This window comes from Podarcis melisellensis, assembly GCF_964234715.1.
Source record: "Podarcis melisellensis genome assembly, chromosome: 13".
NCBI lineage: Eukaryota > Metazoa > Chordata > Lepidosauria > Squamata > Lacertidae > Podarcis > Podarcis melisellensis.
The window spans coordinates 19,746,945-19,774,664 of NC_138545.1; the positions used below are offsets into that span (position 1 = coordinate 19,746,945).

Genomic DNA, 27,720 nt, shown 5'->3' on the forward strand with positions numbered 1-27,720 from the left:
ATGGGACTGATAAGTGCTCTGGATGCAATCAAGTATTTACCCACATGCGCCTTTCAAGAAAAATCTGCCATGAAAAACCATGGCCCCCAACATGCCTCTCTCCAAACGCCCTGGATCTCACTCAGAATAGCAAGGACAGCAAAACTAGCAACTAAGATCAGTGCTCCCAAGTCTGAAATCAGAAATCCTATGTAACATGCCTGGCCTTGCAGCTACTTACCCTGGAAGTGGCTCTCTGCTCCAGTCAATGGTATAGGCAGTGCCATCTTGCAGCCTGGCTTGTAGAACTTCCTTGAGCAGCTTCTCAGTGCGGTCCTTGTCCTCTTCCGACTCGCAGGCAGTGAAGCAGCGTTGGACGTACTCCTTCATGTCTGGTGGCCAGTCTTCTGGCTTCCCCGTTGAAGAACTGCAAGGAAATTTTTTTTTATATTTCAAGGCTCCAGTAACATATTCTCAGTCATGCTAAGCCCTTTATTAGGCCTTCAGTACACTTTGAAGGCTTTTGCCATGTTTAAGTAGGAAGCAGAGAAAAAGCAAACGTTTTGGGAAAACACCATCTTATTTATTATATACCTTCAGACTACGTCTAACTGTGTTAGGCTGGCAAACATAGCAGCAAACAGCATTCAGAAACAGAAAGAAACCCCTCACCAAGAGTCATGCCACTCTTCAGGGTATGGCCTCTCTGAAGCGTTACCAACACGGTCCAAAGTTTTTATGAAAGAGACTAATCTATATTGCATAGTAATTTCTTCTGAGCCAACCTCGTTTTGAAATTCACTGAACTTAGCTCTTTCAACACTAGCTCACTAACAGTTTGAAGGCCACATCTTCCTATAAATGCATCAGCTGGAGATGGACCAACCTCCAGAAAGAAATGAATGTTTTAGAGGCTTCAGCAATGAAACACAAAAAGCCTTTAAGCAATCTTCTCATTTAGTACTGAAAGGTGCTAGCTAGCTGCAAAGAACACCTGGCTACAGAGCATGCCTGGAGTGCTTCTCAATGAGGAAGGAGGGAGTGGCAGCTAGAACTTAGTTGGGGCTCTCAAGGAAGGACAGAAGTAGGCTCAATGAGGGGCAGGGCGTGGGGAGAAAGTACAGCAAGCCAGAATGAGAGGCCTAGTGGGCTGCATTCAGGCTGCGGACCAGAGATTCCCATCTTTGCATGTACACCTCTGTGCTGTGAGAACTTTAGGGATTTGAGAGTGAGACACTATAGTAAAAGTCCAAGAGCAGCGATGGCCAAGCAAAAGGCAGCACTGCTCCCAGGCTTCCCTCCTAGCATAATGGCATCCTAGTTGGTGAAATGGGGACCAGATATGACCATGATGTGGAAATCACTGGTATATTTAATAATCTGGGCTGGATTGAAGTGAACAGATACAAAGTAAGTAAGGTGCTTCATTTCTACAGGCTGAACATCAGCTGCTGTTCTGAATCAGAAACCTTGGCTTACAAGAAACTCAGCAGTGCACAATCTTAATTATAGTGGCAGCAAGAATTTTTGCTCCCAGAAACCCTACACTGAAACCAAGCAACCAGGTGCTTCCCAGCCTCTTCCTAGAACTAGAAGGCTAGAAACGTGTTAGCCACCGTGAGCCCGGCCTTGGCTGGGGAGGGCGGGGTATAAATAAAAATTATTATTATTATTAAACGTACAAAAATGAAAATGAAGTATTCCCAGGAATATGGAACAATCACTGACACTAACCCCCCCCCCCCGAAAGCAGAGCCACAGGCAAGGGGATTTCTGCAACCTAGAGATTTGCTTGCCACCATCCCAGTTTCCTTCCCCTTACTAGAAGTCTGAGAGCCTACCACCCAAACATAAATAATGAAAAACTGAGGAACTTATGCACACCTGTGATTGTGGCGTTTCTCAGAATTCTGCTGGGAACCAAAGTTGCTGTGTTGTTGTTGTTGCTGCTGTTGCTCTGAGGAGTTGAAGTTCTGATTTGTTACCACAAAGGGGCGTTTTGGTAAGTTGAATTTCAGACCACCAGACCCAGGTGCTTCTGTTGGGAAAGAGGGGTTTTGTGGTGATTCTTTTTTGGAATTTGGCCTTCAGCCTCCTCCAGGCACAGACTTAAAATGCCATAAGGGAGACTCTTATTATAGTTACTGTGGCCACAGACAGTAAGTGGTACCATTCGTCTCTGTAAAACTAGAAAGAAACAGCAGTTCCTTTGAGTGAAAGCCCAGCAATAAAGGAGTATTTTAACTATTTGGAAATGCAGTAAGCACTCCCAACTAGTCAGGACTGGGTGCCAGGTCTTTTATAAGAAAAAAGAAATCTCCTTCCCATTGAAATCAGTGAGACAAGAGTAAAGACACAGCTAACTTATTGCATCAAGCACCTAAGTGCAACTATCTCAATGTTGATCCAGTGAGCTTTTTGGGTTACTGGGAAGCGCTTCAACTTGCCCAAGGGGGTTCCCTATCTTGCTGATTCTCCCCTCTAAGCTCTCTCATGTCACTAACCATGCGGGTCTAGAAGGCTCCCAACTCTAAAGAGCAGCTTTTTGGAGGATTCAATGGGCTGCAGTAGGAAATCCACACTGCACGTGAACCAGTGTGCTGTAGTGGTTAAAAAAGTGTTGGAATAAGACAGGAGACCGCCTAGATTCAAATCCCTATGAAGACCACTGTGTGACCTTGGGCCAGTCACCGTCTTTCAGCCTAACCTAACTCACAGGATTGCTTTGAGGGGGAAAAACAGGAAGAGGGAGAACCATTTTCATCACTCTCAGCTCCTTGGAGGAAAGGTGGTATGTAATGATATGCATGCACGCAGAAAAGAAGCTGTTTGTGTTTCTCAAGAGTCCAAGCCCATATATTAAAACTTTACTAAAATGATATCAACAGTTCACAATTCTTGGCTGGATTCAGTGGCTTCTAGTACCATTTCAAGCAATTGACAAGGCTTGACTTTCTTAGCTTTTGTTAGGCTTTTCCATAAGGGGCCCCCACCACCCAGCAAAGAGGAGAAGGTCAGCACCCGCATGTCTGCAGCATCCTCTCTTCCCTCAACCTATGATGTGAGTCTGGTGATACGTGTTTTTCCCTCCTCTAGCGCAGGGGTTGCCAAGAACACTCTAAAAGATGTGGACCAGAACTTCTGTCAGCCCCACTTAGTGGAGCCAGGGGTCTGGGATGGTGGAAGCAGCCTTCCAAAGCATCTGCAGGGCACCATGTTTGCTGCTGCTGCTACTGCCCTGGCCCTTAGAAACTCACGTTTCATGCGGTTCCACAGCTGGTGTCCTTTCTTGGGCTTGGCGGCATCCTGGTAGGAATGCTGCTGCTGGTTGTACTGGTTTGAAGACTGGTTTTGCTGGCAGTGTGGCCCTCCAGGAGGCCCCCCCTGTTGCTGCTGCCCCCCAGAGCCCATGGGATGGTTGCTATGTTGTGAAGGATGGCTGGGATGTTGCATAGGGGACTGCGGGGGATTGGGGACTTGCATCTGTTGCTGTTGGCCTGGGTAGGACATCCCTCCATCTTCCATACCTGGGACTGGAGGCTGAGAGAAAAAGGAAGGTGATTGGCACCATCACCATCTCTGGAAGCCACACTCATGGACAGTAAACATTAAGTGTGCAAGGCCTCAAATCAGGCAGGAGTCAAATACACCATGGCTTCACACTTCTGCCTGAAAACCTAGAACCCCGGCCTCCCTTTTTCCATCCCCTCTCAGAACTGGGAAGGAAAGTCAGAATCTGTTTTGATCCCCTGGCTGCGCAGATATGTTTCTATGTGCTGTATTTCTTTTGCATCACACTCCAGTCATTAACTACCATCACCGCAAACTTCTGAAGCAAGAATTTGAAACACCAAAAAACCCAAGTCATACAGACAAACTGCACAGCACAATACAGAGCTGGCCTTGCCCACATCCATGGTAGCATCACACCCAAAAGAATTTGGCTGAGTCAGACAAGTTTGGCTAGACATATGGGAAGGCAAAGAATTAAAGCTCATTTCCTCCTGCTGCCTTTAATACAGGCAACACCCTCTTTTCCAGAGAAGCTGTTTACTATTGGCAGCGAAAGAACAGATCATCCAACAGCCTTTCTGTAATCCACCAAGCCCTCGTCAGCTAAAATAGCTCTTTACATTAAGAGATAAGACAGTATTTGGATAAATTATTTAGAAATTAAATTTTTATCTGTCCTTTCTAGTGTTGCCTGGCTTATAAAAAAATGCAAGTTTTTCTGGCAAGATTTTGTAAATTTTGTTTAATAAAATGTTCTGTAAAATCAATTTTTGACATCTAATTGCAAGTGTAAAAAATTAAATAGAGTTTAGGTATCCATTACCTGGTTCATGTTTCCCTGATGCTGTCCAGGAACTGGTGGTTGCTGGGATGCTGTGGAAGAGTAAGAACCTGGAACACCGTATTGTCCAGGAGAGCCATACCCAGGGTAGACATTCTGTGGGAGGGCAAACCATGGAATCATATCAGAAGAGACATATTCAACATAAGAAGGCACTTCACATGCAATATAAAAGTTGGCCACTTCCCCATGCCTTCTATACGGCAGTTCATAGTGGTGGCCATAATCTCACTTGACTGAACAGAGGGCTTTTTTTCTTGCCCTGCCTTTCCTGCCCTCCAGAACCAAAGGGTTTCACTCAACAAGCTTTCTATCCATGTTGACATCCAAAGACCTCTTTGCTTCAATATTGCTTTGAACCGCAGAAATAAACAGCTCCAGCAGCAAGTTATGCTTCTGTGGCACAACTTCTCCGCAGTTTGCTTTGCAGTTACCCTGTTGATTTGGTACAGGATGGAGGGAGGGCATAGGTGAAGCCCAACTGATGTGGTGGGAACTGCCTTCCCTTCCTGCCCCCCCCCACACCATTCCGAAATTCTAGGATCCTTGCTGAAGATGTCTCTCAACTAAAGAAATGGAGTTACGATGAGCAGGCGTTCTGGGAGGGAGCTTAGGAGGCTGGCCAGCTGCTGTTACTTACCATAGGGTAATAGTAATTATAGGGGTAGAGGTAGTTGTACTGCTGGTACCACTGGTAGTATTGCTGCTGTTGCTGTTGCTGCTGCTGCAAGGATTCTCCTTGTTGGGCTGCATACTATAGAAGAAAAGAGCACAAACATATATCATAAAAGGATGCTCGCGAATTTGTTTCACCTTGTTGAAATAGGAGCTAGGCTAGCTGTCCAATCACTCCAGGATCTTACTACTTTAATTTCAGAATGACAGATTTGGTTGTGTGTCTGTCTGTCTGTTCAGTAATACAATCATGCTACCCAGGCATCCAAAGTCCCAATAATGCAGACACCAAATCTGTCCCAGAAAGCTGAGGCTCCTGGCCTAGTCTACATCCTCCCCAAATCAAGAAGAATCTGTTCTTCACACTATGGAAGACATGCCAACAATACGCTCGTAGCATTCATGCTCATTTCTATGCAGTTACTGTATGCTTTAGGCTATGGAGCCTTGGCCAAAGCCTCCCCTTTGGCTTCTGAGCAGAGTTCCAGCTAGCAAGTTAAGATTACATTTCTAAAGGTTTGTCAAAAGCAGACTTGCACAGTATGAAAACCGGCAAAGAATTGTGCAACCTCTTGGATTACTCCAAGATGCCTTTCCAGGCAGCTGAAGAAATATTAAACCTTCTTACCTGTGCATTAGCCTGTCCATTGGTGGCACCTTTGTTATTGCCAGAGGCAGCAGCAGCACTGGCCTTACTAATGCTAGCTAGTGCTTGACGGGCCTTCTCCCATTCGGGGTTCTCATGCATGGGGCCTTCCATTCCATTCTCTCTGCTGCTCCCGTTGCCCAGATTGTACTGGGGAGCCCTACAAGGTGACATATTGGGATGAAAGATTAGTGAATTCCAGGCTCAGTTATTACACAGCCTATTATTATTATTATTATTATTATTAAAACATTTAATTGAGCAGTGTTTTCAGTTTCTGTTTGCCATTCCTTGATCATTCTTCTGAATTTACAGGACTGAACGCTCAAGGCGACCCAGTCATTTGAACCCAGATCCAAATCCTCTCAATATTCACAGCTAGAGAGTCTCACATGAGTAAATTATACTAGGTTCATGTCACAGGACTACCTTATAAGCTATTCCTTTCCAGCTAAAGCATCTGAAACCATTCAATTGATCAGCATCGAGAAGGTGTGACCAGGATGCTCATGGCACATTGCCACCCATCAGAAGCGTCAACACTGAAGTTTAAGGCCTTCTAAATCTGGGATGGGAGAACCTGTGGCACTCCATTTGTTGTCAAACTCCCAATTCCTACCAGCCCCAGCCAGCATAGCCAATAGTTAAGGATGACAGTAGTTGTGGCCCATATATGGAGGCTAAAAAGGCTCCCCTTTTGTGTTCAAAACTCTCACTAATTTAGACCAAGGCTGACTTACAAGGTAAAGGTACCCCTGCCCGTACAGGCCAGTCGTGTCCGACTCTAGGGTTGTGCGCCCATCTCACTTAAGAGGCCGGGGGCCAGCGCTGTCCGGAGACACTTCCGGGTCACGTGGCCAGCGTGACGAAGCTGCTCTGGCGAGTCAGCACCAGCGCAGCACACAGAAACGCCGTTTACCTTCCCGCTATAAAGCGGTACCTATTTATCTACTTGCACTTAGGGGTGCTTTCGAACTGCTAGGCGGGCAGGAGCTGGGACCGAAAGACGGGAGCTCACCCCGCCGTGGGGATTCGAACCGCTGACCATGCGATCGGCAAGTCCTAGGCAATGAGGTTTTACCCACAGCGCCACCCGCGTCCCACAGCTGACTTAAGCCCCTTCAAATCAACGGCAGCTAAAGGGCCCTGGCAACAGAAGGCACCACATGCAGCCAGGTAGCTGACTCACAAGGCCAATAGAGGCCCTTTGTGACATCAAACCAGTTCAAGGACTGATAACTGAAGCAGCAAATGCAGATAAAACGGACACCGGAGGACAGCTGTTTCCCCCCTTCTGAAAGCCTTGTGCTCCCACTCCCCCCCCCCCCGGAATTGAGACAATTTATATCCTAATCTGAACCAGGATTACTTGTAAATAATCACTATGGAAGATCAGGCAAAGTCTTTGTTTTGTTTATTTTCATGACAACTCTCAACCTTGAAATGAGCTCCATAAAAGCTACTAGCCTGCAATCTCATACTTCTATGTTGACCATTTGTAGCCTACGCATAAGCACACCAGGTTTTGTGTCCTTCTACTTGGTTCCCTTGAGACCACTCTTGCTCCCCAAAGTAAGGCTGGGCATTTGATCAGTCCAAAAAGATCCGGGTGAACTGATTGGTGAAGTATTTGCAAAAAATGGGCATATATTTTTTAAACATTAACTGCATTAGAACAAAAAAAAAAAAACCTCAAGTTGTCCATAAAGTTGGCATATATACTAATTACAGAAACAAATTAGTTAATAGGTTATTGTTCCACAATAAGTGTGAACAAGTTTCTAGACTCTAGACCTCTCTCACACAGGAGCTTGACAGAGCAGACAGCCAATCACACAAAGTAGGCAGACTGGTCTCTGCTACAAACAAGTTGAAATTACTGGTGATCTGCCAGTGATGACTACATTCCTGTTTGAAGATGGCTACACTTATGGCAGATTAAAGATGGGTAAGCTCCCTCACTCCCAGGCTTTGCTAATAGGTGACACAATAATAAAAGGTGATTCCTACATAGTGCCAACTTAGGCTTTATCTGACTGTGATCAAATAATTAGTTGTCAACAGACAACAACCAACTATTCGACTGGTAATCCTAGTAACTGGGCAAGTTGCTGTGAAGCTTGCCTTAACCATGTTATTTTTTTCTGCTCGAAACCACCACTAGATCTTTATTCATTTAGAAAGCGGGTGGCTAACCTATGGTCTTCCAGATGTTACTGAACTTCAACTCCTATCAGTCTAAACCAGCATGATCAATAGTAAGAGACAATGGAAGCTGTAGTCCAGCAACAGTTTGGGAGACAAGCTTTGTCTCCAAAGTAGAATAAAATAAGCCAGCTTTTCTGCTGTTGGTTTGTTTGATTTGTGTTTGTTTGCATTTGACTCTCAATCAGTTCTAAATTTGTTAGATGCTCTGAAGGCCCACAGGCACAAAAAGTAGTCTAGAAATACTTAAAGAAAACATTCATTTAGTACAGGAATTTATATGCTGCTCTATAACCAAGTTCTCAAGAATAGTTACAATGCCGATTAAAAGGAAAGAAAACACAAACAACTCAAGAACAGAACTTGTCCCAAAAACGTAAAGAACCTTACTTAATGAAAATGATAACAAAGCTTTTTTTTTTTAATTGCCCCAGGGACAATTTTCTGCAGAGAAAATGCAACACTCACCCACATTTGATGACTAATGGAAAAGCAGAGGCCTGAAAAAGATAAGTACTATACATTTGACACTCTGGTCTCACTTTCCTTCCTCCTGAATGTCCTGTTATAGTCAACTCTGCAAGACCAGCAGACTTGTGAAATCATTGCCATTATGATGTCACAAGGTGAAATTATGATCTCAGTGACCAAAGTCTCAAAAACATGTTGGCATGTGTCCTCAATACAACTCTACTGCTGTTATAGCTGGCCACTGGTCCTATCTCTTAAGACATCCACATTTCTCCTATGAGATGATAGCATGCAGTTACCATAAAATCTGTCAAAACATCTATGCTAGATGCATCTCTTCTGCACTGGCTAGCCAACAAATTTGGTACACAGTATTTGGGTTTCACTTCCTGTTATGTGACACATAATTTTGTGGGATTAAACTTGATTTCTCATTCTACAGAACCAGGGCCATCAATCTTGAGCCAAGACATCAGACTTTACCTTCATCCAGAAAGCTGTTATAGCTGCAAGCTTTCATCTATGAGAGACCTAGCCCCTTCTTGAGCTCTGATCAGTACCTCTTCTTTCCTCCACAAGCCTATCCAGCCACGTAAAAACTGATCTCAATTTGCTCCTCCACCTGATGCTTGAACCTATAATACAGGCTTACACTGAACCAGGCCACTGGCCTATCAAGCTCAGTGCTAACTAGCAGTGGCACTCAGAGGTATCCAGCAGGGGTCTTCCCTAATGCTCCTGAGATTGGGGCAGGGAGAGAGAGAAGGTAAATTCTTCTCTGGGTTTGAATTTTAGCCACATGGAATTTCAACGTTGGAAACGAACCAATTTCCTTAGTCACACTCATCTGGTGAGTTAATATCTTTTAACAGCAACAATTTCCTAGCCCTTTTATGTTATGAGAGATAACAGCTTGTGTTACAGCCTGAAAAAGCTGGCTTATTATTCCAGCCACACAGCAACATTGTTATGAGCATAGAATGAGGAAGCAAATGCAGATCAGGTTACCAGAAGTACAGTGGACAGCCTTCTGCATTTTAAAACCACTCGGCTATCCCAAATTCCTCCTTTAAAGACACCCCACCGACCAAGTTAAAATAAACCGCTGCAATCACCATTCCGAGGCACGCTGGTCGCCTAGATTGGCAGCCATCCTTAGGTCCGTGGAACCGACAGCCGAAACCAATCCTTCCCCCGGCGACCTTCTCTTGGAGCGACTGCCCGCCCCCTTTTCTTCTTCTTCTTTTCCACAAGTAGAGGCCAAACAAAGGAAGTTAACTGGGCGAGATGAACATCCCGCTCGAGGCACCGCCGACACCTGGGGACGCCCCTTGGGCACCCTCGACGCCCACTTCTAGGGCGCCCAGCACAGGGCGAGAGGAGGGGGCAGGGAATGAGGCTCCCGAAAAGCCAAAATCCTAAAGAGTGAAAGGTCAGGGATCTCCCTCTGAAGCCCCCTCCCAGTAAGAGGAGCTGTGGTCTGCAGAGGCCGATGCGCCCTCCTTGTCGCCCCAACCCCGGGGTCTAATATCCTGTGTACCCCCGGCTGTTTATAAAAAAACTGTACCCCAAGTTAAGTGTCTTTTCTCTCCTACCCCGCCCCACCCAAGTCTCCACCAACGCCCCCCTCCTTTCCCTGGCGAAGGAGACCCCCTGCCCTTGTGCCCCCTCCCAACTGGCAGCCCCCCACAAAACTCAGGGGTCCCCCTCCCGGCCTGCCCAGCGCAGGCCAACCTCGCTCTCCCCGACTCCGCTCGGCCTCGTCCTGCCTCCCTCAGTCGCCCGCTTCTTCCCTCATCCGGGTCTCGCCCCCTCCCCCCCTTCCTCTCTCCCCTCAGCCTAACAGGGCGGAGGGAAATATAAAGGGTGGAAGCGGCTCTCTCGGCCTCGCCGCTGCTGTGGTGGCGACGGGAGGCGAAGCGGGGCGGCTTTTCGGGGTTTTTTGTTGTCGTCGTTGTTCTCCTTCCGGCGCCGCAGCGAGAAGCGGGAAGCGCTGCAAGGCCGTTGGGTCTCCGCGCTGGCAAAATAGCCGGAGAAGGAGCCTCTCGCTTTTCCAAAATGGCGCCCGCCGCCTTCTCCGTCTCCGTCTCCTCCTCCGTCTGCCTTTTCTTCCTTCCGGCGGCCAAGCAGGAAGAGGCGGGGAGGGAGCAAGAGGCGTTCGAGGCTTCGTCCTGTCAGTCAAAAGTCTTCTTGCGGCGCTGAGGGGAGGAGGTCTGCGCAAGTCCGGTAGGAGGGAGGCACGGGCACCGGTTCTTGGCTCTGCGCCCCGGGTTCGAATCCCCGCCTCTCCCCCGCAACTGTTGGTAGGTCAAAGTGTGCCAAGTAGGTACTGCCCCTGAGACGACGAATGGGATCAAAATGGAAACATGCAGGATCGCTAATAGACATTAAAATGGTTTTAGACTCTAGAGGCTATTGGACTTCAACTCCCATCAACCCCATCCAGCATAGCCAATAGTAGGGGATGATGGGAGTTTGAGTCCACATCTGGAGGGCAACAGCTTCCCCCTTCCTGTTTTAGTGCTCGCTCTTTGAAGAAAATTCTGATGTTGGGTACGATTGAGGGCACAAGGAGAAGGGGATGACAGAGGACGATATGGTTGGACAGTGTTATAGAAGCAACCAACATGAATTTGACGAAACTGTGGGAGGCAGTAGAAGACAGGAGTGCCTGGCCTGCTCTGGTCCATGGGGTCACAAAGAGTCGGACACGACTAATCAACTAAACAACAACACACACACCTCCTTTTATTTTATTATTAGTCCCACTATTGATTTTCCATCTCTATTGCTTCTGTTGGGGCATCTGGGACGCTTCTCAGATCTCTGTCGGCAATTGGCTGAAAGGCACTGTCTGTCATTTGCTTTCACCAACTGGTGGTGACTAAAAGTGGGACAATGATGCCACAGATTCTATGCCACTGTGGTTCTTATAGAGGTAGGGCAGTGTGTAGACAGACACACAGCCTGAAAGACAGCACTGGTTTGATCCCCGAGATTTTCCATAGGTGCAGGGCAGTGTCACTAGCATATGGATTCTAGGCAATAGCATCACTGTGATGAACCATTCACACTGGAAATAAGACTGGAACATCATACCAGATGCATAGGAGGACGTTGATGGTGTGCTTGCTTCTGTTTCTCTACTTACTAGTGCAATTAAAGTCCTTGTCATTTACTCCTACACAGACTCTGGAAATGGTTAGGTTCCTACTGCACCATATTTTTAAACCCTCACTCGCTGGATCATCACCTTGTCGTGGTGAGTGTTCTTACACGTTCCTATGACCCTTGTGAGGGAAGCCGTCAGGAATCTCGTACTCGCAGCAGGGTCAACCAAGGCAGTAAGGTCAAAGGGAAGGAGCTAGGCAAAAAATGATCCAAGAAGTCCTCTACGGCAGAACAGGTGGATGATAAGCGGTATGTTACAACGGCTGTGAAGGCGGATGAAGGCTGAAGCATATAAGAATCTACTGGTCATTGTGACTACTCATGCCATCGGAACAGAGCCTTTCTGCGAAGACTGTGCGTTGGTCAGCATGCAATGATCTACACACATAAAATAAATTCACGCACAGGTGTCTTCCAAAAACCCACCCCAAACCATGCTTATGGAAGACAATCTTACTCGGCTACGAGTGATCACCAAAGAAGAAGATTTTTAAAGCACATAACCAAAGAAACCTGAGAATTATAGTCTGTTAAAGGTTTTGGGAACTACAGTTTCCACGATTCTTTGGAGGAAGCCATGTGCTTTAAACACGTTTTAAATGTATGGTGTGAGCACAGCCATAAGTCTCAATAGGACTTGCTACCAGGTTAATGTGCAAAGAATTGCATCCCTATAGCACAGGAATTAGGAACCTTTGGCCCTTTCAGAGGTTGGTGAACCACAACTCTCATCAGCTCCAGCAAGCATGGACAATAGTCAGGGATGACGAGAGCTGCACCGTAATTAAAATATATCTGGTATTCTTTAAATATGCTTCTAGTAAGATAGCATCCATAATAAAACTGAAGCATCATGGCCAATTGGTGTGGTGACAACCTAGTGAGCTAATGCTTGTTTGAGACATTTATGCTCATATATTCATTGATTTTAAAACATATCCCAAACTGCTTATTTGGTCCTATCATTTCATTTCAAGTTAGGTGTCTTTAACCCAGCTAGAATGAAAACTTAGTATAAAAGAACCTTGCAGTTTCACTAAAAGTAGTGCTTTTTTCTGGGGGTACGCAGGGGTATGCATACCCCTAAACATTTTATGAATCTTTGTACTTTTGTCCATTTACTGTATTTATTTTTCGCGATTCAAACTATAAAATAGTGATTTTCTTGAGTCAAAATGAGAGTATCCCTAAACATTTTTTAGGGGGAAAAGCACTAACAGTAATCTTGGATATAACGGTTCAAGCCTTAGCAACTGCATAGCAACCCCACTGCAGAAATGATATAATTGTATGTGTGTGAAGATGAATGGTCTTTGCTTACACAGGTTGGAAGCCAAGAATCAAGTTTGGGCTAGTGGTTGTGAGGTCTGAAAAATGTGATGCAAGCAATCTGGATAGTGCTAGTTGAATGTACGGGGACTCTGGGCCTATGTGGTAGATGTTTCCATGCTTATGAATATTGAGACAAACCTGGATTTTGGCAAAGGATAAGGCTACTTTTGTAACTTTGTAGATCCTGTGGGATAAGACTTGGTTCTTCATCCTATATAAACAGGTCTCTCTAAGTGCCAATTAGGCTACACAGTAAAACCCAAAGAGGCAGTGCATGTCTGCAACACCTTGTTCTCTAACCTTTTCCTATTCTTCCTTCCCACAAAGATCCCTGGCCAGGATCCTTTGTGTACGTATCACCCCATCCTTGCTATGCGTGGATTAGGGTTAGTCTGTTTAGGATACATAACCCCTTCACTCCAATTTCCATTTCCTATTTCCCAAGCTTTCCCTTAGGTAGAGGACACTGCAGCTGTGTCAAGTCTGGATGGGGAACAATGCTTTTAAACTTATATTTTTATCCTGGCTTTCCCTGCCCAAGAAAGAAAGGTATTCCCCAACTGTAGATTTGGGAATTAGTTCTGAACAGAGATACATAGCATTGCAGTGTTAGAGATTCAGTCCATTGATCTTGTTTGTGGCTGAAGAAACAGCTCAGAGGAAGTGTAGATCAATTACTCATCATACGGCATGCAGAATGCAACAGGGTATCTGAATTGCCAGCATTTTTCTTAGCAAGGCTCCTCTGGCTGTGCGATGGGCAGAACCTCAATAGGCACATCCTGTATTCTATCCTGGGAAAGGTGACGTAATAATGAAGATAGTGTGACCTTTTGTGCATGCGCAGAAGATCCCCATGTGTTTGCTGTCTTCATAGGTAGGACGCCCAAGGCCCACCCTTATTCCTATATTTATAACCTACCTTTTCCTTCAATGAGCTGACGGTGGCTTGCTTGGTTCTTCCACCCCTCCCCATTTATCATCACAACAACCTTGGGAGGTAGAACAGATGAGTGACTGACTGACCTAAGATCACTCAATGAGCTTCATGCCCACTAACAACATGGGAGCCACTTTGCTTCTGTTCCTTTTTTTTAACCACATACATGCACCTTACTAGAGAAGCAAACTGGAAAGGGAGGTCATTCGGTTGACCAGTTGAAAAAGAGAAGGCACCTTGAGCTGTTGTGTAGTAGAACGTGCCCGTCTGCATTTCTTAGTACAGAAAGTATTGATCAGATGTGTAGAGAGCTTTCCTATTCTAATTAATTCAAGAGGGTTCTGGAAGCTTCTCTGTGAGAAACAAGCAGAAGGTTCATGATGTTTGGGATTATTCCTTCAGAGAAGCTGGCTTAAACTGGTTCTGTTATCTCTTCTGTCAAGGTCATGCTGACTATAAAAGTAAGGCCAGAAGGAGCCTGGGTTTCACTTTCACTTTCAATCTCTTTTCCTTCTGGTGTGGTGTTCTGTACATAGTATGCTATAGTGTTAAAGGTTTAGACTTATTATAAGTTATTGTAAGTTTAGGTTAGGTCTGCTGCAACTGGATTTCTTATGGACAGTGCCAATCCTGAATGTACAGTGGTACCTCAGGTTACATACACTTCAGGTTACAGACTCTGCTAACCCAGAAATAGTACCTTGGGTTAAGAACTTTGCTTCAGGATGAGAACAGAAATTCTGCTCCAGTGGTGCGGCGGCAACAGGAAGCCCCATTAGCTAAAGTGGTGCTTCAGGTTAAGACCAGTTTCAGGTTAAGAACGGACCTCCGGAACGAATTAAGTACTTAACCCAAGGTACCACTGTATTGGATTCGTGACCATTATGCTCATTTGCCTTCAGTAGCAGTAAAGCTCTGCTGGATGAAATACAATTGCCTCTGATTTATTTTTTGGGAATCCTGCAATGTGGTTTTTACTCTGCTAACTATATGACGGAGTTCTGCTTTGGTACAATATTGAGTAGAATTCCATGACAGAACAGTGCATCTCAAACTATCTGATAAGGTGGACTGGCATTCCCCCCCATGTACCAGAGAGTGGTACCATATTTGGTTCCTGAAGCATCCCACCCAACCTGGGCTAAGGTGGAGTTGCCACAGACCCGCAGCTGATGGCTACTTTGAGTAGCACTAGTGTAGAAAAGGGAATATCAGCTTGCATGGGAAGGTATGCCTGGGAAAATCTTCTATTTTCTGCACAAGTATTAAACAGGAGCCCCACTCTCTTTTTCACCCCCTGGGTCACCCCCTGACTGTTTAAATGGAAACAAAATGGTTAGGGGGCCACACTCTTAAGAAGGAATGAAGCGAGGCACCCATCCCCTCTCCCCCTGCCACCACGGACTGGGCAAGGTGGGGAAATGATAGAGGGCTCAATAACAGGAATCGCCCAACATCCTCATCTCCTCAAGAAGAAGCGAAAAAGGAGCTATTATCACAGCAGGTGAGAATGAGCATTTGGGCCTTTTGCTGCTTCACTAAATTTAGCTTGGTTGAATCACTGGGAGAGAGGAGCAGCTGGCTGCAGAGGACTCATGTGTGTCTCTGCTGTCTCTCAACGTTGTTGTTTTTTTAAAGATGCCTTGCCCAAGGCTGAGGAGGGCATGCTAGTTGTTTTTACAGCAGCAAATGTAAGCCAGACCCCGACACCCAGTGAATCGGGTGCATAATTCAAAGCCTCTGTTTCTGAAGCTGTGTGCCCCAATTCTAAACTTTGAAAATGCAGGTTGCGCCAGCTGATTTTTAGTCTATTTTCCATTCCTGATTTGCAGTTCACGGCATGTTTTGAACTGGTTCCTTCAACGCCGAGCTCAGGTTGTGAGAGCCCGCAGGAAATGGAGCCAGAATGGGCCCCGGAGAAACAAGAGGGAGGTGTCAGTATCTGAACATCACTGCAGGTGAAGGTCTCCTGCAGATATAATCTTATTAGAAGGTCCATTCCACATAGACCTCTGGTGTGGTGGCACTTACTCCTGAGCCTCTTGGGCTTGCCGATCAGGTCGGCAGTTCGAATCCCTGTGACGGGGTGAGCTCCTGTTGCTCTGTCCCAGCTTCTGCCAACCTAGCAGTTCGAAAGTATGCCAGTGCAAATAGATTAATAGGTACCACTGTGGCGGGAAGGTAAATGGTGTTTCCGTGCACTCTGCCTTCTATCATGGTGCCCCGTTGCGGCAGAAGCGGTTTAGTCAAGCTGGCCACATGACCCGGAAAGCTGTCTGTGGACAAATGCCGGTTCCCTTGGCCTGAAAAGCGAGATGAGCGCCATAACCCCAGGGTCGCCTTTTGACTGGACTTAAGTGTCCAGGGGTCCTTTTCTTTTTTTACCTTTTTCATTCCCTTCCCTTGATAGGCATCACCTCTCATGTTTTTTCAGCACTGACTGAGGACCTCCCTTTTTCAGCATCTCCATCTCTTTTAAGGTGTTTTTATTATCATTTATTGCTTCCTGCCCTGAACTCCTCTGGAAAGGCAAGATTTAAATCAATAAGATAAATACACAAGTCTTTCAAAAACAGCTATTGGGATTACTTCCCTCCCCCTGCCCCAAATAGCCCAATCAATATGGAAAATAGCCAAGGAATGCTAACTTGATAGATACGGCAACATTTTGTCGCAGACCCCCTTGTCAATACAGTTCTACTGTATTGTCCTGTACAGTTCTACAGGACTGGTATTTCAAATTGCGGCTGAAATTTTAGGATGCCAAATCTGCAAAAAGGGGTTCCAAAATTTAAACTTGAGGGAGATCATTAAATTCTGCCCTGTTCTTTCATCTGCACTAGGCTCCCAAAGCCTGCAGAACATCCTTCTCCAAAGCTGGGGCCCTCCAGATATTTTGGACTACACCTCCCATCATCACTCACCAACAAAGGAGTACTAAGTGGGGTTGACAGGAGTTGTAGTCCAAAACATCTGGAAGGTGTTGGGGAAGGCTGTCCCAGAAGAACCCGGAGGACCACACACACACACAAAATCATACGTAAACGCCATGTAAAATAAAGTTTCCCTTTTATTTTTAAACTGGGCAAATTCCAAACGCTTGTTAGTGTTGGGAGGGGGCTCTAATTCGGAGCAAGGAGGCTGGTGGGGAGCAGGGCTGGTTCTGGGCCCCTACTGGACTCCCCTCTTTCCTTGGATCTCCCTGGTGGGCCCAGCAGTGTGTGCCCCACCTGTCTGGGGTGCCCACAGTGAGATGGTGCAGCGGGGATGAGTGTCTCTCGCTGGGTGGCTTAGCAGTTCCTGTATCTCAAGCTCGGATCTGAGCCTCCCTCGCCCGCCTGCGCTTTCAGCCTACCCCTCGTTTCGTTCCTTCAGCCCCTGCATCCTTTCCCTCCTTCGCTGGCTCTCGTTTGCACACCCTCGTTTGCATATAAATGTCCATTTGTTCACTCTATTTTTACCTATCTATCTACACACCGCCAGCTGTTTCCTGCCATTCCTTCTCTCGGGGCTCATCCACACTTTCGCCTGTGCTTAGAAGCTCAGCGTCTGAGCGATTTGGGTTTTCCCAAGGGTCGCTGTTTGCTCCGACTGGGTGGGGAAATGGCAGGGGCAAGGGTGCTCAGACGCAGGGCTCTAAAGCATGGAAGGGGCCTGGCAGGAGCAGAGGGAACCTAAGTGCGGACAAGCCCCCATTCTGGTACCTATTCACCCATTTGGCCTTTGGCTTGGCTCACCCTTGTCCTGCTTATCCGTCCTGCCTCTATCTTTTCCTTCGTTCTATTACATTCTCCTTCTTTGATTCCCTTTCCTTGGCCTTTTGCTCACTCCTCACTCCTGCTTCTATTAATGCCCCATATAGTCGCATATGGGGCATTAATATTCATATATATGTATTCCTATATACGCATGGGAATGAGATATAACTGCTCCTGTCTCCTTTTCTCTTGCGTTCTTACAGAAGGCAGGCAAATGGAATGAGTGAAGAAGAGACCCAAGTGAAAGGGGGTGGGGGGCAGACAAGACGCAGCGACGTGGCTAGCCTCATGGAAAGAGGTGTGTGTTTTGGGGGGTTGGGATCTGCTCTGTGTTAGTTGGATGGCATGGAGGTGGGTTGGGTCGGGGTCTTCTGGGGTTCATCTAGGGCAGGAATCCGGTCCGGTAGGGAAGGTCCACTTCTTCGCTAGCACCGACGTAAGACGCTCTCATGCTGGGAGAATACTATGGGGCAATACATAGACAGGAGTAGCGGGGTTATTATTACCCAAGAGATATATCACAACAGCAATAGGAACAGCTGCAGGCGGGGAACTTGTGGCCCTGCAGATGTCACTGGACTCCCAGCTCCGGTCAGTTCTCGGGACACAGACACACCTTTAAAGTACAGTGGTGCCTCGGGTTACATACACTTCAGGTTACAGATGCTTCAGGTTACAGACTCCGCTAACCCAGGAATAGTACCTCGGGTTAAGAACTTTGCTTCAGGATGAGAACAGAAATTGTGCTCCGGTGGCACGGCGGCAGCGGGAAGCCCCATTAGCTAAAGTGGTGCTTCAGGTTAAGAACAGTTTCAGGTTAAGAACGGACCTCCGGAACGAATTAAGTACTTAACTGTACAGTGGTACCTCGGTTTACGAACTTAATCTGTTCTGGTAGTCCATTCTTAAACCAAAACCGTTCTTAAATCTGAAATATACTCAGAGTCGAGAGTGGATTTCATGCTCTTTATTCAGCTCATAGTGGTGAAGACGAATGGGAGTTCCCCCAGAATGTCTGCTTTATATACATTATTTACATAATGGGCCCCACGTGATTGGCTAATTCTGGGATTCACCTGTAGGCCAATCAGGTTGCGGATTCACTTCTACCTGGAGCTGGATTGGGTGGCTCCTGTGGACCAATCAGACTGCTGCATTCTGGATCCTATTGTTCTAGGACCAATCAGACTGCTGCATTTTGGATCCTATTCAACTTAGTACATAACAAAATCGAGGCGTGCTTTCCCTAATGAGGTCTCCCGCCACCGGTGCCCTTCCACCGTTCGGATTCCGTTCTTAGACCAAGGTAAAGTTCTCAAACCAGGACACTATTCCCGGTTTCGTGGAGTTTGTAAACCAAATGGTTCTTAAACCAGACTGTTCTTAAACCAAGGTACCACTGTACATGACTCTCCCCCAAAGAATCTGGGGGAGTGTAGCTAGTTGCAGTTGCTGGGAATCGTAGCTGTGCAGACAACAGTTCTCATGATTCTTTGGCAGGCGGGGGGGGGGGGAGATGTGTTTTAAAGGTAGTGCATGAATGTGGCCAATGGGAGTCTGCAGTCCAGCAAATTCTGGGGTGCCACAGGCTTCCCATCTCTTCACTGCTTCATCGTTCTCTATCCACCGGCAAATGCATATGGCAGACAAGCAAGACACAGGTTGGGGAAAATGAGTTGGCAGAATATGTGAACATTGCCCAAGCATTTCTGCGTCACGTGGCCCTTTCTTCAGATATTACTAACCAGTGCTGCCAGACAACTGTGGTCGCACAGGATATTAGCAGCATCCAAATTTGCCCTCCCGTCCCCTTTTTATACGTGATGTGCTCATTGACCACAGAGTATACCTATTCCTCAACGCAGCATTCTATATTTGGAGACTTTGTTTAACCCTTCAGGTCCATTTTTTTTTTTTAAATGCAGCGTTCTTGGCAGTTGACAAGTAGTCATTCTGTGCAGCTTTAAGGGAGCAGAATTCCTGTACAATTGCATCAAACTGCTTATACAATACCAGCAAACACAATCCCCTTTTGCTTTCCACTGTGTGTATATGGTCCTGTTATAGCAAGAGGAGTTTTTAATGTTTGATGTTTTATCATGTTTTTAATATTCAGTTGGGAGCTGCCCAGATTGGCTGGGGAAACCCAGCCAGATGGGCGGGGTATGTATGTATGCATGCATGCATGCATGTATGTATAAATAAATAAATAAATATCATCATCAACATCATTACATTCTGGCTCACCAGATTTTCAATAGGCCCCCCTCTACTGTTTTCACAGCACAACCATGGCCACAAAACTACAGTGGTTTGTTCTGCAGCTGTGTGGCCACTGTGTATGACCCTAGTGTGCCACATCTGGGCCCCGTGCAATGTTGCAAACTTACCGAAGGGGGTGGGGAATGGCGGTCGATGAGGGGGACGCTCTCAAATCGAGGACTGCCACTGTACGAAGCGCTTTGACTCCTGCAAGCAACACCGACAAAGAAGCTGAAAACAGGTCCCCCCTCCCTCCCTTCGCAGACCACTACCCCAGAACTGGAAGGTCAAATCCACTCTCAGAGATACTCAAAAGCCTCTACTCTGACTGTCTTTCACAAGTTCCCAGAGAGCAGGCAATTTATATGGTTCTCGGTTTATTTTGGTCACAATTCAGGAAGCCGTAAACCAGAAGGCGGATCCTCGTTTCACCAAGGCGTGATTGATACGCCTGCCTGGGCTGTGGATGCTCTTTGTGTTTTGGAGTCGATGAATTCCCTCCTTCCGTCATATAGAACCATGGAATCGTAGAGTTGTATGTGTTTGAAAGTTTAATAGGAGAACTCCACTCGCAGGGTTTCATATGCACAGGCACAACTTGTGCAATTCTTCCTTCTCAGAAAAAGGAAGGGACAGAGCCGGCCCACCCAAGAGGCAGGGTGAAGTGCCTGCCTCGGGCGGCAGAAGGGCAAGGGGCGATGCTCTGCCTGTCCCACCACTTCTGCTGCTGCCACTGAGAGAGAGGTGCTCCTGCGTGTGCCATAGCCACTTGCCATCCTTGTCCCTTGGCAGAGAAGCCAAACAGCAATGCTGATTCCTGCTAAGTCTGGCCTTGGCTCCTGCTGAGTTTGGCAAAAGCCAGGGTATTTTTCCATGCCACGTCGCTGCTCGGATTCCCTGCCCTCCAGGGCGGAGAAGCCAAGTGGCGATGCTTTAAGGCTTCCCAAACTTGGGTCTCCAGCTGTTTTTGGACCACAATTCCCACCATCCCTGATCTCTGGTCTTGCTAGCTAGGGATGATGGGAGTTGTAGTCCAAAAACAGCTGGAGGCCCAAGTTTGGGAAACCCTGATTTAAGGAGTGCCTCAGCTCCCTTAGGTGGCAAACCGGGATGGGCCACGGCCCAGGAAGGTGACAAGATGGAGGAAACGATACTGTACTCATACACAGTAGGAGGAGGGCAATGGCTAACCCTCCACTATACAAAGAGGATTCACAACCCAGGTTAAGTGAATCAGCCAGATCTAAGAAAAATCTGGCCCCGGTCGCTTCAAAAAATTTTAGTGGCATTTGTAGCACATTCCGATCTGAATCTTGCCCCAGATGTTGGGCCAGGGCAGTAACAAAACAGAACAGTAAAAGGGTCATGAGAAGGAGGAAAGGAGAAGAATAAAACAGAATGTTTGTTGGAGAAGTTGACCCTACATTGGGAAGCTTTTGGGTGAGAAAAGGAGCAGCAAAAGGGAGTGCTGTCCACGCCAGAAGAGCCTCTCTGGATTTGGGATTTGGATTTGGGAAAGCAGGATTTTGGAAAAGCTTCTGTCTTGGGATGGGAATAAGGGGTGAGAATGAGTGCTGGGACAAAGCAGTTGTTGGCTAATTCCTGTGCAAACAGGGTGGGAATGGGAATGGGAGAGCAGGACACGTAAGTGACAGAGAAGTGAAGGAAACTAAAGGATTCATTATCCATAACTCCCATGGAAAACTGCTTGATATGGGCTGGATTGTGGTGGTGATGGCAAAGGACGTCCATGGCTGGCACTTAATGGATACAGGTTTGGGTTGAGGAGGAGCAGCTTTTGAAATATAAAGGATTGTGGGGGTTGGTTTGGGTCTCAACCACGCATGCGATTTTGTATTTGTAAGGCTGCGGTTTGTCCGCAGAAGGAACTGCTGAACGGGTCAAACCAGCCTGTTCATTAAGCCAGGCATCCTGTTATCATCCATCCTCTCACTTCACCCTGTTCACATGTCCAAAGGAGCTGGTGAAGAAGAGTTTGGATTTGATATCCCGCCTTTCACTCCCTTTAAGGAGTCTCAAAGCGGCTAACATCCTTCTTTCCCTTCCTCCCCCACAACAAACACTCTGTGAGGTGAGTGGGGCTGAGAGACTTCAGAGAAGTGCGACTGGCCCAAGGTCACCCAGCAGTTGCATGTGGAGGAGCAGGGAAGCGAACCCGGTTCACCAGATTACGAGTCCACCGCTCTTAACCACTACACCAAGCTGGCTCACATAGAGACTGTTTGGTGATGATGTTCTTTCAGGAGAGGGGAAGCCTCCTACCCATTCACTTGGGTGGATGGCCTGCCATCCTACAGGGCAGGAGAACAATAAGCCAGGGAGCTAGTCTTTTGTTTCAGGCTGATCTGAAGCTGAAAAGAGACACCAAGGCGTGGCTCGCTCTGTGTGCTGGGAAACCTAATGGGGAAGAAAGGTCTGTTGAAGTTGTTATAGCCAGAGGGTATCCGAACCAAGTACTCTCAAAGCCCTAACTCAGGAAGAGAGAAGTGTAAATAGTTTTATTGTTCTCTGGAAATCGGGTAATTAAAAAGGGTCGGGGAAATAGCAGTGATGAATGGGGTGAGCTACGTACACATGTCATCACATGACAGCCACTCCCTCTTTATGACCTGTTTGTGATGTACTGATGATGCTGTTGGAAGTGTATTATGGGAAAGGGGTGGATAAGTCTTAAAAGTTCATGCAAGCCCATGCTCAGGGTTCCTACTCTTTGTGTGTTTGAACCTTGTTGCAACAAATAAAGATCAGGTCTACTGACCGCTGTTTTGCTTCTTTAACTTGGCTGGGGACTCCTTCCTTTGACTGACCAGAGGGACCCTTGGGGAGTGGCACCCCAATGAGCTGGGCAGTGGAGTAAATCTGCACCCCAGGATTTTTTCCTTATCAGAGTGCTAATGCTTTGGGCTCACCCATCTTATGCTCAGGTGGTAAAGGTAAAGGGACCCCTGACCATTAGGTCCAGTCGTAGCCAACTCTGGGATTGCGGTGCTCATCTCGCTTTATTGGCCAAGGGAGCCGGTGTAAAGCTCATGTGGCCAGCATGACTAAGCCACTTCTGGCGAACCAGAGCAGCACATGGAAATGCCATTTACCTTCCCACCGGAGCGGTACCTATTTATCTACTTGCACTTTGATGTGCTTTTGAACTGCTAGGTTGGCAGGGGCAGGGACCCAGCAACGGGAGCTCACCCCGTCATGGGGATTTGAACTGCTGACCTTCTGATCGGCAAGTCCTAGGCTCTGTGGTTTAACCCACAGCGCCACCCGCGTCCCTTATGCTCAGGTGGTATATATGTGTAAATAAAACCATATATCCTAAAGTCATGCCAAATCCAGGGCAAGCACTTGAACTCCTGGGTGCTCTTGCTGCTTGGAGACTGACGTGTGTGCAAGTGTGCGTGTACACACATATATACACAAACATCTCTCCGTGTGTTTGGCTTTAGAACACAGGAATGACATGCAGGAGTCAGGAAACGAATGAGCAATGGCAGGTAGAGAAATGAAGAAAGCACGACTGGGAATGAGGGTGATGCTGTAGCAGTAGGCGAGGAGGAGGAGGAGGAGAGGAGGAAGGAAAGGGAGAGGAAGCACTCAGATGCAGGTTGGGAGGGAGGGGTGGGGACTGCCCTCCCTTCCCCCCGCCACTCGCGCACTCGGATCTGTGCCGGTTGCTGGCCGCTCCGAGCCCCTCCCGCCTCGCAGGGGGCACCGTGACCGAGCGAGCGGGGAGGGGGGGTTGGGAGGTGGGCGCTTGGGGCTACTCACATGTACTGTGAGACGGGGGCGTTGGAAATGGGGGGGGCTGAGAGGCGCAGGCTGCCACGGCTGCCCCAGCTTGAACAGTGGCTATAGGAGCCGGGCAGGGTGGGCCCGGCCCCCCCCGCGCGCACCGTCGGCTGCCTACGTGCCTGGGGCGTGAAAGGGTCGTCGTCCTCCATGTCGTCGTAGTCCGAGTCCCTAGACGGGAACGCGAGGAGAAAGAGAAAAAGGGAGAGTGAGGGGCAAGGTTGGCAGATGGGTGGCAAACCTCTCAAGAAGGGTGTGGCCCCACAATTGTACTCAAGAGGCAAGAGAGCGGAGTCCTCTTTTGTACCATGGCGGGCCAGGTGTCCTACTTTACAGAGAATGCTTCTCTCCTTGAAGGATTCTATTTTTATTTTTAATTTTTTTATTGTATCTTTTTTATTATTATTCGAGTTCAGGATTTTTACATACATTATATTATCTCCTTCCAATTTTTAAATTTCCCGCACAATTTTTTCCTTTCCCTCCCTTCCCACCCATATCCATTGGAAAGGTTCAAACAATTATCCTCAGCCACAGGAATAGCATCTTTAGTTTCCACCAAATGTCTTTTGTTCTCCTTGAAGGATTCTATACCTTCCAAGTGCCAAAGAAAAAATGGTGGCCATGCTCTCGCTCCGATAAAGTGTTTTTCGGGGCCACAATCCCATGCGGCACCCAAAAACATGTGTTCTTGACAGTGGCGTAGCGTGGGTTGTGAGCACTCGGGGCAATGCAAGTAATTTGCGCCCCCTAACCCGTGGATTTGCGCCCCCTAACCCTAACCCCCAGATGTTGCGCCCGGTGCGGCCGGCCCCCCCTGCACCCCCCACGCTACGCCACTGGTTCTTGAGCACCGGGTGAGATCACGTCCCCCAAAAGCACTTTTTCCAGGGAGAGGGCGAGGTGCAGGTCACATGACACACTCGGGAGCATGTCCTGGAAGACACACGTTTTGCATCGGAAAATGTTGGACCCTAGCAAAGGGCAAAGCCCTGATCCACTGCGGTCCTGCTCCAAATGGGGACCCTGACACCTGGAAACAACTGTTCTGAACTGGTATCGAAGCATGGGATGAGGAGTTAATGTTCTCCTAATCCTGCACTAGGTTCCAATTGTACCTGCAGTTTCCTTTAAAAAAAACCATTTGCACAATTGTGTGAATAGCGTGATCTCTAGTTTGGCCCTGATGCTAGACCAGAGCATAGGCTGGTCAGTTGGCTGGGGCTGGCGGTGGGGCTTCTTTATCAACAGGAGAAGCTTTTCACAGAATGGAGGTAAGTATCATCACCGGCTAAATGCCTGCACATCAAGACAGACTGTTAAAGGCACAGGACAGAAAAGCTAGATAGAAAGCTGCCTGTTCAAACCAGGCTGCAGCCCACATGTCAGATGCTGCAGCTAGAATGCCTCTGGCCACAAGTTGACCGCCAAGTACCCTTTTGCAATTTTGCACGGGAACACGACCACACACCTAGCTGATGCTACAGCCCGAATGGCTGATAGTTATCCATCTCCCAAGATGTATTTGCTCATGGCTTAATTGCACATAATTGCACATAAAATCTGACCAGAGGAATAAATTCTAGATCGGGAAGGCAAATAGCCACTTGTCCGGTTTTCTGTGGCATAGAAGAATCGCCTCCAGGCAAATCTTAACGATAAAACAATTAACAGGGAGGTGATACAAAGACTACTGCAATCGACACAAGATAATATCACCAAGTGCTGAACCACTGGTATATTATGAGTGAACTCTCTATTTACTGAGTTTGCTGTTGTTTAAGATAAAGCCCATTTGGGAAAGAAACTACTTTTGCCATTTTATGGACGTTCATTGCTTGTTTACAGGTAGTTGCCTTGGTGATATTGTCTTCTGTCGATTCCAGGCAGATCTGGCAGGAAAGCAAGAGGAGGGGCCAGAGCTGAGCCTTGGAGGACACCGTACATGTGCAAAAGGTCAGAGTTCACTCTCCTATTGAATCAGACCAAGGGGTCCATCCATTCCAGCATCCTGCCTCTCACAACAGCCAATCAGATGTCTTCTCTGGGAAGTCCAAAGGCAGAGCATGAAAGCCATCACCCTGTTTAATTGTTGCCCCCCCCCCCCGGCAACTGGACTCCAGCTCCCATCAGGCACAGCTAGCATGGCCAGTAGTCAGGGGTGAAGGGAATTGTAGTCCAACAGCATCTGCATTATGGATCTGGCCAACGGCCCATCCAGTCCAAGCATCCTGGTCAACCAGGTGACATAAGTTCAAGACAGCTTCATATGTTCAAGTTTTGCAAAAGTGGGCTGTTGTTGTTTGGGGGGGGAGCTTTTTAAAGTCAACAAATGACCAACATAAGATGATGTCTGGGGAAATAGGGCAGCAGCTGCCCCGCCCCTGTGGGCTAATAAACTTTAAAGGGTCCATTTGCAAAGTTGCATTAAATCTGATGCCCAACTCGATGACGCCAAGGCTGTGGGTGCTCACCTGTTCTGGAACCTCTTCCACGCCCGGGGCAGACTGCAGACGGCAGTGGTGAAGGAAAGGGCAGAGAGGAAGGAGAAGAGGAGGAGGAAGAGCAACCCTTCCATGCCATCGTAGCACAGCCCTTTCAGGGCATCCACATAGTCCTAATAAAAATAAAAATAAAAATTTTTATTTATACCCCTCCCTGCACGGCCAGAGCCGGGCTCAGGGCGGCTAACACCAGTAAAATTACAATAAAAATATAATGGGGGGAAAAACCATTTTAAAATACAGGTTAAAATACAATTTAAAATGCAGCCTCATTTTAAAAGTAGCCCATAGATCAAAACCATAAGGGGAGGGAAACATAAGGGTCAGACTGAGTCCAAACCAAAGGCCAGACGGAACAGCTCTGTCTTGCAGGCCCTGCGGAAAGATGTCAAGTCCCGCAGGGCCCTAGTCTCTTGGGACAGAGCGTTCCACCAAGTCGGGGCCAGTACTGAAAAGGCCCTAGGGGAAAGAGGAAGGCACACGCAAGCGCGCGCGCACACACACACACACACACACACACACAAACACAGAGCAGGGTTAACAGGAGAACGGGCCTGCCCAGATGCTCTTCTCAATAGCTTCTTTGGTCATTCTTAAACTCAGTTTCCCTAGAGCAGGGCAGGACAGACTCCAAGCTTGCAGGACCTACATTAAGATTCTTGGAGGGTTTTTTTTAACTAGGACCCTGGTGGTAGCACTCCTTTTGCAACCCACCTTGGATCAGGCCAAGAGCCACCAGCTGAAGACTAAACTACCAACTCCCGTTTCTCTCTTCCTCTTCTCAGCTGGCAGGATGCTACCTTCTCTAAGCTCCGATGGGCATCTCATTCAAACATACAAAGAGATTCCCAGTTATCAGGAGGCCATTCTCCTAATCGTTGGCTCCTTTTGATGAACCATCAATTGACTGCCCTGGGTTATTAGCCAGCAATAATTTATTCCGAACATTGTCACGAGACAATGTGTTGGATGTTCGGAACAGCTGCCCAGCAAGATTTTGGCTGAAACACATCAGTCCTTTGAATGAAGTTTAATTTGGGCAGTTTGAATGATGCTGTGCTGATGTACTACAATGGATAAATTTGGAAGCTCTCTTCAGAAATGTCATGCTACGGAGACGAGAGACACCGTTCCTCAACGGCATTGTACGTGCTGTGAATGACGGACACGGTATTCGACAAAACTGCTGAAATCATAGTAATTGTTCCAGAATAAAATGTAGGGGTCTTTATTTATTTATTTTGCTTCGGTGTTGGGGTGGCAGGAGCCGCTCTCCCTGTCTTGTAGTTCCCAGCAGTTCGTATTCAGAGGCATCTTTCAGTGGGAGTGGTATGCAGCCGTAGAAAAATGAGAGGTATAGGACAAGTAGGGAGAAAGGGGTTCAGTGGAGGGGCCAGTGAGTGTCAGTGGATCACTTAAAGGAAGAATAAGAGTGTGTGGGTTACCTTATGAAGTCCCCGGCAGTTGAGCAGAGCAATAAGGTTATGGAATTTGCTTTCTGTGTTGTTCAAAGTGCTCTGGATAGATAAGATGTTTTTCTGCAATGCACAGAGGATGTGAGGAGAGAACCCAGTAGCCCTGGATTACACAGCCCTTTCCCCTCCCCTCATCCT

General features: G+C 47.3%; 2 protein-coding genes and 2 long non-coding RNA genes across 5 annotated transcripts in view; 2 read left to right on the plus strand and 2 right to left on the minus strand.

The window, feature by feature from the left end:
* LENG8 (leukocyte receptor cluster member 8) overlaps positions 1–9,946 on the minus strand; it is a 17,236-nt gene extending 7,290 nt beyond the window's left edge. Inside the window, exons 1-7 of the mRNA XM_081885017.1 lie at positions 9,446–9,946; positions 5,637–5,814; positions 4,974–5,087; positions 4,316–4,429; positions 3,237–3,519; positions 1,864–2,017; positions 221–406 (exon numbers count right to left, since the gene is read on the minus strand). Coding sequence (XP_081741143.1) covers positions 221–406; positions 1,864–2,017; positions 3,237–3,519; positions 4,316–4,429; positions 4,974–5,087; positions 5,637–5,814; positions 9,446–9,483 — 1,067 coding nt within the window. The 5' untranslated portion in view covers positions 9,484–9,946. The remainder of the gene's footprint in view (positions 1–220; positions 407–1,863; positions 2,018–3,236; positions 3,520–4,315; positions 4,430–4,973; positions 5,088–5,636; positions 5,815–9,445) is intronic.
* On the plus strand, positions 8,379–8,939 carry LOC309355344. The gene is made up of 2 exons (XR_014162507.1): positions 8,379–8,694; positions 8,773–8,939. It is a non-coding gene; the product is annotated as an uncharacterized lncRNA (long non-coding RNA).
* A 7,896-nt stretch (positions 9,947–17,842) lies between the features above and the next one.
* The window catches only part of TTYH1 (tweety family member 1), a 66,590-nt gene continuing 56,712 nt past the window's right edge, over positions 17,843–27,720 (minus strand). The window contains exons 10-14 of one of the 2 annotated variants that reach the window (XM_081885981.1): positions 27,553–27,645; positions 26,078–26,220; positions 23,726–23,774; positions 19,922–20,000; positions 17,843–17,994 (exon numbers count right to left, since the gene is read on the minus strand). In XM_081885981.1, the coding sequence (XP_081742107.1) occupies positions 19,962–20,000; positions 23,726–23,774; positions 26,078–26,220; positions 27,553–27,645 (324 nt within the window). In that variant the 3' untranslated portion in view covers positions 17,843–17,994; positions 19,922–19,961. Of the gene's footprint in view, positions 17,995–19,921; positions 20,001–23,582; positions 23,775–26,077; positions 26,221–27,552; positions 27,646–27,720 lie in introns of both variants that reach the window. The other variant, XM_081885980.1, reaches the window with a different exon arrangement.
* Positions 24,466–27,324, plus strand: LOC309355331. The gene is made up of 2 exons (XR_014162481.1): positions 24,466–25,846; positions 26,893–27,324. It is a non-coding gene; the product is annotated as an uncharacterized lncRNA (long non-coding RNA).